General features: G+C 38.9%; 1 protein-coding gene across 1 annotated transcript in view; it reads left to right on the top strand.

Moving 5' to 3' along the window:
* The window catches only part of LOC144009414 (uncharacterized), a 35,376-nt gene extending 27,762 nt beyond the window's left edge, over positions 1-7,614 (top strand). The window contains exons 6-7 of the mRNA XM_077509141.1: positions 5,401-5,539; positions 5,704-7,614. Coding sequence (XP_077365267.1) covers positions 5,401-5,539; positions 5,704-5,774 — 210 coding nt within the window. The 3' untranslated portion in view covers positions 5,775-7,614. The remainder of the gene's footprint in view (positions 1-5,400; positions 5,540-5,703) is intronic.
* The last annotated feature ends 8,032 nt before the right edge of the window (positions 7,615-15,646 follow it).

The raw sequence follows: 15,646 nt of genomic DNA, 5'->3' as shown, positions 1-15,646 counted from the left end.
TCTCTCTGGATAGCCTGCAGACGTAGATCAGACATCTGGGCAAAAAAATATCCACACAAAGCGCATCACTTCATAACTTGTGTTCTTTAAATGGAGAAGAGTTTCATAAAGTCCACGTTAAGTGAAGGACGTATGCGTCCCTTGCGTGCTTCTGTCTGTTCTTTGCAACCTCACCACAAGAGACGCTGATGGCATTTCACCCGCTGGTTGCGGGGGACCCGCAGCATCAAAAGAATGGCGTCGGCGAGGGAGTGCGACTCCACCCCCCCCCCGACCTTCTTATGCATATTCCAAACTAATCCTCCCCTGACTATATGGACTGGTTTTATGTATAGGCAAGCATCCAGGAATAACCAAAGGGCATTCCGAGCACTTAGAAGCACACTTGCGTCGATTTTTTTTTTTTTTATTGCCGCTTTATATTCTGGCATTAAGAAACACGCGCGCAACAGGGCGCTGTGTACAAATTGGCCTCCAGATGTGCAGTGATAGCTCCTTCGAGATAAATAGCAATAAAAAGTGAATAGATAAGAGAATAGAAAAGAAAACAGAAAACAGCTTGATTATGGGATATAGCAATAGTTCCAAAACGGGAATTGAGATTTGGTTCTCTCGCAAGATTAAAACTAAAATCAATCATGCGTTGCCGTCACATCAACAAAGGAATACAGAATAGAAACGAAAGCACATCATGTTTTTTGTCATTTTCTTTTAACCGCACTTCCATCATCACTTCATCAACACTATTTTAGGATCACCAGGCAGAGGTGGGCATTCCGTCATTTGTCAATTGTCAAAAAAAAAAAAAAAAAAATGGGCGTCCGTGAATGACGTGCTGACAATAACACTGACGGACAAAAATAAATACATAAATACTTCTGTCAGCGCGAGTCCGTCATTTTTTTTTAAAAGGTTTTTGTCATCCGTCAGAAAAAGACAGACACTCCATCAACAGTTGTTTACCAAAATAAAAAATAACTAACATTTGTGTGGAAATGCATTTGCAGCTTTGATCATGAATTAAAAAAAAAAAAAAAAAAAAAAGTATTATCCGTCACTGCATCTAAAATACAACAATGAAGTTATAATCGTCTACGTTGTTTTATTTTTAAAACGAACTTCTTTCAGTTGAAAAAAAAAAATCTTTTGGTCAAACCTGCCCTCCGAGATCGACAGTGATACAAATATTTAACCGGATTTAAATATGTAATGCTGCGACTCCACTCTCTTCCCAGCTAGTTACCAAGTGTAATTGTGCTCCTTTAAGAAGGCTGCTTCCATTTACTGAGGCAATATTGACGGATGGCTCATTTCCTTTTAAAGTGCTCTGTTTTCATAGGCAGCGTCCTGGACGCCAGTGCCCCGGAGGAGCAGCTCCTCCCTTAGACTAACATGACCACAGCTCCGGGGGGGCTTGCGGCTTTGCATATTACTCACACATTTACAGCCTAAATTTGTCTAAACGAACACCTCAACAATTAAAGTCCCGGAAGAATGGCCCTGAGCTGTAGACATTGTTAGACACTGTTTGGAAGGAACCCAACAGTCAGGTGTGTCCTGTTTGCCGAAATGTGAGAAAATGAGAAGCGGTCGCGCAAAGCTAAATATTTCTATTGTTTATACAGTTATTATTCAACCAGTTTCTGTGTGTTGTTTGAAGTGTTTTCTCCCCCGTGTTGAAATAATAATATTTGGTGTGAATGAAATAATGGTGCAAATGTGTAGTAAAATGTCACAATAATGAGGTCTTTATTGACTTCCTCTCAAAGTTAATATTAATGATCCCTCATATGGTCCCACTCTGCATATGGCTTAGGGCACCTGTCTGTGATATTGAACATGCTGGTGGAATTGTGGAGCGGACTCACAACGATACAAAAACACGGTCATCCGTGTGCAGCAAAAAAACAAACAAAAAAAACAAAAAAAACATTGAAGGTAAAGTGAGGTGTAGCTTTGCAAACACTCATTACCTATAAAACAGATGTTCCACAGATGTCAGCTCACAAAAAGCACCGATGACAACAACAGTTAGGGTCGAAATGACGCAGGGAAGTGCATCCGCATAATGGAGGACCTTCAGTGAAGGCCTCATAAGCGCTCTGTCTGCAGAAACAAGATGGCTGATGAAGAAATTAATTCAGGCAAAGTCATTATCTTCCCTCCTAAAACCACAGTGGGTTTATGTCCCCCCGTGTCGCTCTTTTTCCTCGCGGGCTAGTACTTAAGTGTCGACGGACAACTGTGCTCCGTTTTTTTTTTTTTTTTGTCTCCTCGCTCCATATGGAAGGCGGCGGCATATGCAAAAACTGGCTCTGCTTCTGTAAAACTTCCATTAAAGATGCACAACTAAGGCTCCGCCAGCTTGACTATTACCTCTCCCCGCAAATTATTTATGGTGCCAAAAAAAAAAAAAAAAATGCTGATGAAGACTATCTACGCCGACAAGGATAAATAAAAAACACTTTTCACTTGCAATTCAGCACTGTTTTTTTCTCTCTTTTTTTTTCTTTTTTTTTTTTCTGGGTGATGTGCAGAAACACTTTTGGAGAGGGTATGCAGTTTATACACACTGTACACCTTCTGCTGTTTTATGCTACAATTGCTTTGTTGCATTATGCAGTATGCTTCAGTCTGAATTTGTAGATTTATGCAGACAAAAGTATCAGGACACTTGCCCAATAAATGCTGCATTTAAGAAAACTGGGAAACTTTGTGCTGACCATCCATCCATCCATCCATCCATCTTACGCTGCAGCCTAAGCAGGGGAGACCAAACTTGCCTCTCCCCAGCCGCTTCATCCACCTCTCCTGTAGCATTCACAGACCAGCCAAAAGTCTCTCCTGCTTGACCTTGGATTACCCGATGGCATCCTGCTGGAGGAACATCCCCTGAACACCCCACCGGGGCATTTTAACAGGATGACCAAACCACCTCATCTGAATCCTTTCAATGCTCATTTCTTCCACTTTGATCTGTGATCTTGCTCCTCACAACTTGTGACTACAGTGAGGGTGGAAGCTTAGATTGACCAGTAAATCGAGAGCTTTGCATTTAGTCCCTTACGTCACCGCGACAGAAAAAAATGCATCACTACATCATTGCAGCAATCCGCCTGTCAATCTCCTGATCTACACTTCACCATCACTTGCGAAGAAGACGCCAAGTGACTTGAATTCCTCCACTTTGGGGCAAGATCTCAACCAGTCCATCTTTTTTCTGAACGGCGTCCAATTTGGAGGTACCGATTGTCATCCAACTCTTCACGCTTGGCCGCAAACCGCTGCAGCGAGAGTTAAAAGATCGCGGCTTCAAGAACGCAACAAAACTTCATCGTCTAAAAAATGCGGATATGTAATACTGAGGCCACCACATTGGATGGAAATTCTCTCCATATGTTTTTTTTTTTAACAGAATCAGTGACCAGGGTAGCTTTGGCAAAGTCCAACTGGAAACGAATGTGGAAAATTGCTGGCAAAGTCGACCACACTCTGACACTAATTGTATTGGACCATCCAGCCCATATTAGGGGGTGCAGTTTATTTATTCCCACAAATTATATAGACATAGACTTGTCCGAATAATATCACACAACTATCACAAAGAGATGATAATGAGGATTAAGCGCAAGAAGGACATGACGATCCATGAAATCTGCCATGAACGATCTTCCCGTTGTCACCACCACTCAACGGCCTTAACCAATATTGACCTCATTTAACATGCAGAGAATATGAAGAGGTTAACCTTTTGAAAGACACCTCGCAGCAACAATAATTGACAAAACACATCAATTCTCCCTCCTGCCTTTTTTTTTTTTTATTTTATTTTTATTTTTTATTTTTTTTTTTGTAATTACTCCACCACACGTTTGATTGCCGCTTTGGTGCTGGAGGACCCACGCTTCATTTGCCATGAGGTCATCGGCAGCCCTCAGAAATATGAATCTGATCCATAAAGCGAGTGAGCGCGCTCTGCATTTCGCGTGTGTGTGTGTGTGCGTTTAAGGCGACAAGACAGAAGAGAATGTCCTTGGTTATATATTGTATGTTGCATGAGGAGATTAATGCCTCCCTGGCAGCCATATCTGCTTAGCAGGAGGACTTCTCCAAAGTACACCGCATGCAATTATCTGGCAAGTTAGTACAAGTTTGAGATAAAGAAACTCTCTGCGGCACATTTTTCAACTTGGCTGCCCTATCTTTGCAATTTGCAACTCTTAAAAAAAAAAAAATGTACCCGGCGACGTTTTTCTACATGGAACATAAATGTAAAATGACCGATCATCACCTTTACCCGTTCTTGATAATTTATACTATATATATATATATATATATATATATATATATATATATATATACAAACCTATCAGACCCTATGTGAAAATGAAATTCTCCTCCTTGTTAAAATATAGAGCAACTGTGACTAACTACAGTTTTCAGTGGATTCAATCACTTTCCATTAAAAAAAAAAAAAAAAAAAATGACGGACAAAACAAGGACAAACTCGCTTCAATATTTACAGTCGCATATTAGACAATACCACATAGATCATCCACCATTTTTTTTTTCAAAATAAAGATGCAGATTAAGTAATCCCAATTGTTTTCCTATTTTTGTTAGCATGCAGGATTTTGATATCAAGGTGTTCAGTTTGGCATTGCTAATTGCAATTAACATATTTTCCGCATTATAAGGCGCACCTTCAATGAATGACATATTTTCAAACTTTTTCCATATATAAGGAGCGACAGTAGAGGTTGGGGTTACATTATGCATCCATTAGATGGTGCTGCGCTAAAGGGAATGTCAACAAAACAGTCAGATAAGTCAGTCAAACTTTATTTAGATTACAAACCAGCTTTCTGACAACTCCATTCACTCCCAAAATGAATAAACATTTGTTTTATTATTTTCTCTGAGGTAAAGTATTAGTATTAGCTAGCGATCCAAGATGGCGGGATCTTCTGCGCATGCGCGTCACCGATCGTGCCGGGTCACCGATAGCGTCTTGACAGCGAGACCTGTTGCGGCTCAATATTGATCCATATATAAGGATTATAAGGCGCATGGTCAGCTTTTGAAAAAATTGAAGGCTTTTAGGTGCGCCTTATAGTGCGGAAAATACGGTATGTAAACATTTATTGGTCGATAATGCTATGATTTGATGAAACTGTAAACATTTTGGACAACCCAGTCCGATCTTCTTCATACAGGAAGTTTTGTGAAGTCTTCGTTACAACATGTTCCCCAGGAGAGACGCAGACTATAGACAGGACAGAATAGTAGTACATGACTTTGTTTTTATTTTTTAAGTGTCTGCTACAATGACTCAAGGCTTTCATGAAGCTACTCGGTTCAAACTAGTAGCTCACTTATTGCACGTTTGGTGTCCTGAAGGTGATTGGAGACCTGGAAGGCTCCGACAACGCAACCAGGATGGCACCTTTTGCAGGGAAGCGATCAGGGCCCCGGACGACGGACCAGGAGGGCTCAGGCGTCACCCAGCAGCTACGCAAAAGAAATAAACTCTTTGGACGTGAGTGCCGTAACAGAATGTTTTCTCACAAAACGATAACACGTAATGATGAGTACACAATGGAGGAGATGCCACTGACTCAAACATACTTGCGCAAACATTTTCTTTCCCGCTGTTTGCTTAACTGAATTTGCACAGTTTTAATGGCAGCTCTGTTCCCTCAGGGTGTCCTCGCGTTGAGCCAGTGGGAGGAAGCAGGTGTGACTCTGGTTCAGCGCAAGATCTCAACCAATGAGAGTGAAGGGAGAAGTGAAGGCGTTTGGTCACCAAACTGTTGTCGTGTCATTTTAACAACTGTCATTTTGACACGGGCTTGAGCTGCTGCATGGGAAAAAAATGCAATAATTTCCATGAAATGAAGTACCGTATTTTCCGCACTATGCGGCGCACCTAAAAGCCTTCAATTTTTTCAAAAGCTGACCTTATAATCCAGTGCGCCTTATATATGGATCGATATTGAGCCGCAACAGGTCTCGCTGTCAAGACGGCATCGGTGACCCTGCACGATCGGTGACGCGCATGCGCAGAAGATCCCGCCATCTTGGATCGCTAGCTAATACTAATACTTTTCCTCATAGAAAATAATAAAACAGCTCTTTATTCGTTTTGGAAGTGAATGGAGCTGTCAGAAAGCTGGTTTTTAATTTTGTAAGTTTGACTGACCTATCTGACATGTTCTGTTGACATTCCCTTTAGTGCAGCACCATCTAATGGATGCATAACGTAACCCCAGCCTCTACTGTAGCGCCTTATATATGGGAAAAGTTTGAAAATATGTAATTCTTGGAAGGTGCACCTTATAGTGCGTAAAATACGGTAATTAAGTCAATAAATTTCACTCAGGTGATTCCCGCTAACTGGAACCTTGTTTGGAAACATTTTTTTTTTTTTTGCCATGAATTTGTCTGGAATGAACCGACACTTTGAGATAACAGCAAACGAAATTAAACCCGACGTAAGGGTGTAAAACTAGCGAATGCAACTCGAGGATGGCTGACGTAAAAGTTTCTCATCTCAAATTTAGTGATAAAATGTAAATAATGGCTTCCCATTAGATGGGATAATATTCCAGCTAGCTTGATGTGTATTGAATATGTGTGCTATAGTCAGTGCTTAATGAAGTGGTTCGCAAATCAGGCCATAATGGCCGCCCACTTACACATATTGCTTAATTAAAGGCTGTGAGCTTATTAGCATGTACTCCAGCCGCGGCGCACCAGGATGATGGGGATCAGGGGCAGGATCAGCCTTTAAACATTTTATAGATAGCTAATTTGTCGTGCTAAACTAAAATCAGGGCATAATAACCTGACAGTTCTATTAATGATTCTCCCTTATGGAGAGCCATTACGCAACAGGTCCATTTTAGATTTGTTCGCATGAACACTTTTTCGGCCTTGTCTTAATTTTCAACCTTCAAAGTAATAACTTGAATACACAAATTCGCCGACAGAAGCATGCATCGAAAAGTGGTGCGGGCCGAGCTACGATACTCTGACATTCTGTGTCATTTCCCTTCAGAAACAACATTTATCAGGTTTCAGGAGCTAATTGTATAGGAAGTACATTATTATTGTGCGAATGCTGAGAAGTCAAACATTGACACAAATGTTTTGGCACTCCAGCAATCTCAAAATTCTTCTGCCGGTTTGAGCGGCTCAATTTCGCAACACGTTCAAACTCAAAGACGAACATGTGCAGTTTGTTTGGGATGAGTGAGCTCATTTTTTCTTTGCATGGAAATAAAAAGGGAACATGTAATTGAGAAACAGAAGGAGTAAATACTGAACAAAAATAAAATCCAAAAGCTGGAATTTGGATTTATCCATGTATGTATTTTTCGCAATGGACATAAATAGAGTAACGTTGTTATGTGCCTTATATGTCAATCTGCTTTGACACAAGCCAGAGTTAAAAAAAAAAAAAAAAAAAAAAAAAAAGAAGAAGCTGATGCTACACCCACTCATCCCCACGCCCAATTTAATCAGTCTCATAAGCAACACTAAGCAGAGATGCTGTCTTGGACAGAATAGATGAGAAGATGCTCTTGCCTGTCTCCTTGTGGTCGACACCTTCCTCACTCCTTACACTACTATTTAGATCAAAACTATTTAGATGTTTGTGTGTTTGTGTCTGGGGGGGGTGGGGGGGGGGGTGTATTTACACTGCCAGCATTGCCTCATTACTGTTTGATTATGCACCCTTTTACAAATATCCATCTGACCTTCTGTCCAGCTATCTTTTATGTATTTCCGTGATTTAAGAGGCACACATTACTTGCACAAAACAGGAGATATGGTTGTAAAAATAAAAATACATGAGAAAGTCTAATTTCAAAGTGGTGGCATACATTCTTTCTAAAAACTTGATGAATGATGTTACTTTTGAAAAATAAGTGGTTCCTTTTATTTTGCTTGTCCTTAGAGCCATTAAAATAAAAAAGAAAATATACAAAGTTGTGAATATTTTGAATCAAATAAAAATGTGACGTATCAAATTGTTGGGATAACTCGCTTGCATATTCATTCATAAAGTACAAATTATTGGTGCGATCTTTTATTACGAATATATTTTCAGAGGTTGATGTATGCATACAGTATCCATCTGGCACGTAAAAATGATCGTAAAATGCCCCCAATATTCGTCATTAAAAAAAATACATAGGAAAAGGTTACCCCCCTATCTCCTCTCTGCGTGATCAGCCAGAGAGGGACGTGCACCATGCCATGCACTGCTGTCATGGTCCCGGGATCGAGGTTGCGGCAGGTTTATACATGCATTCCAGAAACGTTATTTGCGTCACGCAAACTCTGTGTGGCTATTTGCGCTGGCGTTAGTGAATTAGACGCTGTATATGAGTCTCATTTGCATTGGAGTGGGAATATTTTGCATCAAATGTATGCAAATGACCTAATTTACATACGCGCATATAACACCGGCGCACCAGGGCGCATTCTGGTTGGCAGCGCACTTAGTGACGGATTTCCCCATCTGCGCGTGTTTAGTGAATTAGGCGCTTCCGGATCGCTCCATTTTTACCGGTTAAACCTTGAGTGAATCTACCCCTCAGTTCCTAGTTAGGATCAGGGTTTTAAAGTAGCGTTTCCAAGCACGTTTAGACTTTCAAGGTTGGTTATCAAAGGAGGTTTCGGGTTACAAAATGGGTTAGACTTTCAAAGTAGGGTTAAGAATATTCTTATCTTTCTGAAATAAGCAGTGCAATATCGTTAATAGCTTTCCTGAACATGATGTAATTGCTTTTATCCAGAATGCTGTGTAAGTTTGAAAGTATGGATGGTTGATTTATTGGTAAAAACATTTTCAATAAAGAATATCAACTTTTCTTCTGATCTGTTTTGATATTTGTTCCATTCGATTGATCATTTCTGATCGACGGTTTCTTTTTACCTTCTCCTCACCTTTTTCATCCGACTAACAAAGCCTTTTCCACGCAGCTGCAGAGTGGCTGAAGGTTTTGCACTGTTTCAAATATTTGATTGCTGAGGACAAACACCATTTCCGCACAATCTAAATTTCAAATTGGTCCCTGGGAGAAAAACATTACTAGACATGCCGCGAGGTCTCAGCGCCGCACATTTGCTGATTTATGTTAAAAGAAAAAGAAAACCTTTTTGCAAAGCTTTCATGATGGAACTTTTTGAAGTAAACGTGTTTGGGTGCATGTGTGTGTGTGTGTGTGTGTGTGTGTGTGTGTGTGTGTGTGTCCGCATCTGCTCTGCTTCGAGCCGAGTCAACCTGGGGATGAAGCCCGAGTGACACGCGGGGGGGAGATGGAGGGATGAAAAAAACAAACAAAAAAAACCTCTTTGTATATTGCCCTCAGCTTGAGGTGTTTGCATTCAGAAGTGCTGCCGTGATCATTTATGCTTCTCGTCGAGACTGGCAACACTTTGGGCAATGCCTGATTCAATTGAATTAAATGAAAGGGATTCAAATTCACACTTGTAAGTGTGTGTTTTGTCATTTCGGGCCTTTCGTGATTGATTTTTAAATCACAAAAAAAAAATATGATGACACTCACTGCTGTGCTTTATGCTCTAAAACTTTACATGACACTATGACAAGTTTGTTCATTGTATCCATCATTTGACCTTCCAGAGCGAAATCTTAGGTGGGCATTCCATTGTTCGTCCCAGATGTGATCAGGCTGCTAGATCGTATCGGGGTCGCCTACCAATGACTAGGACGATGATAAGGACAATATTGTGATATCGTGATAGTAAAACTGTCACAATATCGTCGTCGTCGTTATGTTCACAATATTTAACTCATTTGCTCCCAATAACGTGTAAATACATTTTTTTAATGGTGTAAGTGTCCCAAAGACGTATTTATACGTTTTTTTTTATTTTATTTTTTTATGCTAGGGCATACAGAAGGCTTTGATGCAGCCTCTCAACTGCAAAGAACGGTTGCAAAAACGGTAGTTATTACACAAACGTCCTACAGGTGGCAGCAGAGCAAAGGAGATCAACCAGGGCCACGTAGGAAAAAAGCAAAATTACTTAGAATTTTAAATAGATTTTTGAAAACTGATGAAACTTAGCTCTCTTCTAATGCTAATTGCTGCAAAACGGAAACAGATAGAAACATACTTTTTTTTCCCTGATGAAAGAAGAGACTTTAATCTTTCTTTTGGTAGGTTCCATGCTTTTATAGCAATTGAACACAATATTCTGTGGGCCTTGCAAAATCTGTCAAAATCCAGTAAAACAGCCGGGAGCGAACGGGATTGTGAAATGTGAAAATGGCGGCGAGTGAATGAGTGAAAAAGAACACATCTGTTAAAAAAAAAAAGTCAGATTGATTTCCATTTGTGCAGTTCTCGCACCCTCTAGTGGCTAGTTTACTACTGCAATTTAATTTTCATTAGGGATGTTTTGGCCTTCTATGTTTAAAATCTATGCTAATTGTCAGTAGGTGCCTCAATATTATTATTAGAGATTAATCGGGTAAGAATTAAGATTCAATGGGGAAAAAAAGTTTAATCCTTTATCGATGAATTCATTGATTATTGGAGATTTTATTACATTAGCAGCAGCCAAACTGCCGTCCTTTTTGTTGAAAAGCACGAATATGCAAATCGGGTATACATTCTCGACCTCTGTCAGGTGTTCGCATCCAATCTGTATTCTTCTTCGCTGACCCCGAACATGATGTCCTGGTGCTTAAGCTGTGGAAAACACATGCAAAAGGGAAGCAAGTAAGGAACGAGGGGCTGCACGAGCACGTCAATGCTGTGCCATATTTCAGTGGCATCTGGATAGATCATGTGCCTGCCTGCACACATATTTATTTATTTGAGTGGAGTCGGGCGGGCAGATGTCCTGCTCACAGGAGAAATCATTTGCAGTGGGTAAAAAAAAAAAAGGCAGGGGAGGTGGAGTGAAAAAAAAAAGAAAAAAATATGAATATGCAAATTTAGTCACAGTGTGGAACCTTGTAATGAGTGGGAAATGTAGACGCCATCTTTCATTATGCAGAGGTCATTGCTTAATGCCAGGCAGCTGGGCCCAGCTTCTTTTCTCTGAACCCCCCCTCCCCTCCCCACCACCACCTCCCACCCTCTGCTGTCATTTCACAGCAACTTGAAGCATCGTGGGGCACAAAAGGAACGTGGCACACATCCACATGTGGACTGAACACAAATTAGAAAGTCTCCATCGTTGCGCAACTTGCACCAACTTTCAATGTTTCACGATTAAGGAATGCGGACGGCCAATTCAGTCGACGTTTGACGAGTTAACGTTTTTTTTTAAATAATCAAGATAAAATGAAATATATTCAAATATATTGATGTATACATGTTTATTTATACACCGAACCTCAGCTTGTGGAAATTTAGATTCAACTTTGTTCCAAATTTTTTGGAAGTTTAGATTATCTTTTAAAATAACGCATGGACGAGTTGATTTGTTGATGCGCTTACACGTTTTCTTTTGAATTTCATTTATGAAGCGCATTTCAACAATAGAAATGTGGATTTCAAATCTTCCCCTTCTTGGTGTATTCAATTGATTAGTCACTAAAATTTTGCAATATCCTAGAATTCAAATTCTTTATTTGGGGACCTTTAGAAGATATGAGATTAAAATAGATTAATTAATTAATAATAAATTTAATCATGAAAATCCTGTATATATATATATATATATATATATATATATATATATATATATATATATTATGGATTGTCTGAGGTTGGACCCCAGAATGCTGAGGCAACAAGTAGTAGAAAACAGTTTATTTTGCTGAGGTATGGCAAAATCCCAAAACAAAAACAAAAAAACTCAGGAGGCAGGCAATCAGGCAGAGAGAGGGTGGGCTGGCCAAAAAAACAAAAAGCAAAAAGCAAAAATCCAGGGCAAAACAGGTTAAAAAGGCTTCTTGATCACATAAGGCAAAATGCAAAAAAAATAAACTATTCACACTCGACAAAACTGCTGTGTAGCACTAACAAATGGGATGGAATTCTGTGGCACCAACATGGGTGCAGACCAGGCTTCTTATCCAAAACAGTTTGATTATCTGATAGGGCCCAGGTGTGTCCCCAGCCACACCCGCCTGACCTGCCAAGAGGAAGAAAACAAAGACCTGCCATGCACAAAAACCCAATCATGACATATATATTTAGTTTTCCTTTTTTTTCACTTTTATTCATACATTTATTTATTTTTAATTTTGGTAGTTTTGGTCCACCATAGTTTCTGGGGTTTTCTCCCTTCAGCTGCCTGTTCATGAGGTAAAACATGCTCTATTGGGTTAAGGTCCGGTGATTGGCTTGGCCAGTCTAAGACCTTCAACCATAAGTGACCCTATTTTAATAATAGTATCTATTAGTGCCTGTTTTCACCAATGGAAAAAAAAAAAAAACATGTTGTACAGAGCAGTGCCAAGATGAATTTGAAACAGTCAATTGCCACTTGTCATATTTCTGTTGTTCTTCCAACTCATCTTTTTGATCCGCCCCGGTACCGGTTCCCCTCACAACATTACGGTGCACAACATAACTGACATTTCCACTGTCATTTGCCTGACATTGAGCTATCAGCCCAATCATTGGACAGCCTCTTCAAAACAATCCCGAGTTTCAATGCTTAAAAATGTAATGAACTTCACGGTTCATTGGCTCTGACACTGCTTAATTAATGGGTGCATTTAAAGTACATAGGGCCCCCCTGTAATTGATTTATATGCATGATTTGCACATACAGCTGTTGGTTCCTGTAGGAGAGTCATCACTCACAACGTGGCGGCGCTGATGATCGTGTGGCAAGGTAACAGCGGCGCACTCGCTTGCCTCATCCAGCCTTGGGAGAGATATGACACATTTAGGGATTTTTAAAATAAATCTTTTGACACATTTGTCTTCATCTGTATCTTCTTCTGGGAGCCTATCCCAGCTGACTTAAAGCGAGAGGCGGGATTCACCCTTGACTAGCCACTAGTCAGTCACAGAGTGGAAGCGATGCTATGATAGATTTAAGGTCCTATTTTTTGGTGCCCAGCGCAAGTGTAGCGCAAAGTACTTTTGGTATTTTCTTTAGCCGGGCATAGTTAGAAATGGGCCGTTGTGGGCGTAAACGTAACCGACTTTATGACTTGGCTTGAGAAAGAATGTACAGTCCTAAAAATAAACAAGACATTAGATTTTCTGAGTGATCAACCCCATTTTGTTTGACTCGGAAGATTAGTGTCCGTTGTTGCTAACATGTTTTGGAAGTTTCTCTTTGTTTTTGGACCTGACATTCTTTAGCAGAGGAGCATCGGTTCTTTGCTGGTTTACAAACAGTGCTGTTAACTTATTATCCAGCAGAAGACACCGTTTTTTTTGTTTTTGTTTTTTTTCTTTATTATTTGTTCATATCTAGATACGGGTGCAAACCGATATCAGTTATATCTGTATTGGGCCGAAACCAGTCCTTATTTCAAAGTATTGGTACTCGCGACGTTGGCCAACCTCTTATGGGCATTTTACGATCAGGAAATAGAAATTAGAAGAATAGAAAATTGACATTAATTCCATGCCATTTGAAGTAAAATGCTATATTTTTAGTGTAAAATATATGTCTCAAAAGTACTAGATACCACTACCTCTGATACATACATTTTACTTGGTATCGGCATTGGTGATTAGATAGATAGATAGATAGATAGATAGATAGATAGATAGAATTTCTAATTTGCTAGCTAGCTAGCTAGCTAGCAATAATATTTTGCTAATTGCTAGCTAGTTTGCTAGCCTTCTAGAAGATAGATAGATAGATAGATAGATAGATAGATAGATAGATAGATAGATAGCATCTCTAATTTGCTAGCTAGCTAGCAATAATATTTTGCTAATTGCTAGCTAGTTTGCTAGCCTTCTAGATAGATAGATAGATAGATAGATAGATAGATAGATAGATAGATAGATAGATAGATAGATAGATAGATACTTTATTAATCCCCGTAAGGGGAAATTTAGTGGTCAGCAATAGCATCAGGAAAATAAATAAACATAAACAATAAAAACATACATCTCAAAAGTACTCAATGTATAAAAGAAACCCGACAGTTTACATCAACACTGATTATTATAAAAACGATAGCAGCTGGAATCAAATTATTTAAAAATATTTTAAATATATTATTCTATAGTTATGCAATCGTACTTGTATCTGTTTGAAAAGAAGTAGTATCCAACATTCCTGTAATTTAATTTATAGCTAATAAGAATTAGAATATACTCTCAACTCAAATTGTACTTTTGCAAAACAACAAATGAAACATGAGAGCTTGTAAGCACGCCGGGGAGGCATAATACTAAACATTGCCACACGATCCATTAGGAAATTGACGAATCTTTGCCGTGACATTCTGGCCTTCACAAACTTGATGATGAATTTTGTTTTTGCGGAGCCCTTCGGAAAATATATTCATGAAATTTCAATGTCAGATGAAACAAGTCATCTTTTTAAGCAGAGCTGCACTGTGACACGCTATCCCTCATTTCGATTCCAGCCGTGGCTTTATTTAGTCAAATAAACACCCATTTGTCTTGTGCTATTTCTATTTTTCTTTTGTCATTCGCTTCTATTTGTTTTTCTTTTTTTTTTTCGTTCTCTCGCTCACACACAGCACCGGTAATTGAACAGCCCCGATTGTGGAGGGCCACAGTAAATGAAACTGCCATTGTAGCATCAAATAGAATCAGTTTGATGAGTCTTGTATATGCTCTCATACTCAAAGTAATGTGATATTGATTTGGCGCTCTGATATAGTACTCCTCCGCTGATTATTGGCTTTTCACAAATTCTGTCATAATGTTTTATTCGCCGATCCTTCTCTGTGGCCCGACATTCCCTCTGTCTCCCCGCTGCATTTGCATCATGTAGCCTGACTAAATGTTTTTGTAACAATCGTTTTTTTTTTTTCAAGTATCAATACAATTTGACCAAATCTATATTTAAATGAATAAACAACTTCATTTCCTTTCCATTCACTACACGCAACTCAACTTTATTTCTGTAGCACTTAAACGACAACCTTGGCTGTAAAAAAACAATAAATAAAAAAATAAATGATAAAATATATAAATAATGAAAATAATAATAATAAAACACTAAATAAAGACAATATTGGTTTCTAATTAAAACCCAGTGGAAGTTGGATTTAACGGATTAAATGGGGCAAGGGGTCACATGACAGTTCGAGCCAACCATCCGTAAAAGTACTTTTTTTTTAGATTTTTTAAAATTTTTGGGGTGTACGTTTTTCATAGCATATACTATACTTTATTTTCTGTTATTATTCTGATGATGATGACTGTTATTATTTCATGTGGGCAGTATACTTGACACTGATCTACTAGTTTCACATTTTATGCAAAATTGTTAACCGGTTGCAATGTCTTAATTTGCCCAATCGATCAATGATGTCACTGATCAGTTCCACGAAGTACGACATTCCATGTTATATTTAATGTTTTTTTTTTTTTTTTTAATTGTTATTCTTATTTTTTTCCATGCATTTCAATTGACATCAATTGAATTGTCATCTATTCATATATATATATATATATATATATATATATATATATATATA

Source organism: Festucalex cinctus, chromosome 20 (assembly GCF_051991245.1).
Source record: "Festucalex cinctus isolate MCC-2025b chromosome 20, RoL_Fcin_1.0, whole genome shotgun sequence".
Taxonomy (NCBI): Eukaryota; Metazoa; Chordata; class Actinopteri; order Syngnathiformes; family Syngnathidae; genus Festucalex; species Festucalex cinctus.
This window is presented reverse-complemented; position numbering and strand designations above follow the sequence as displayed.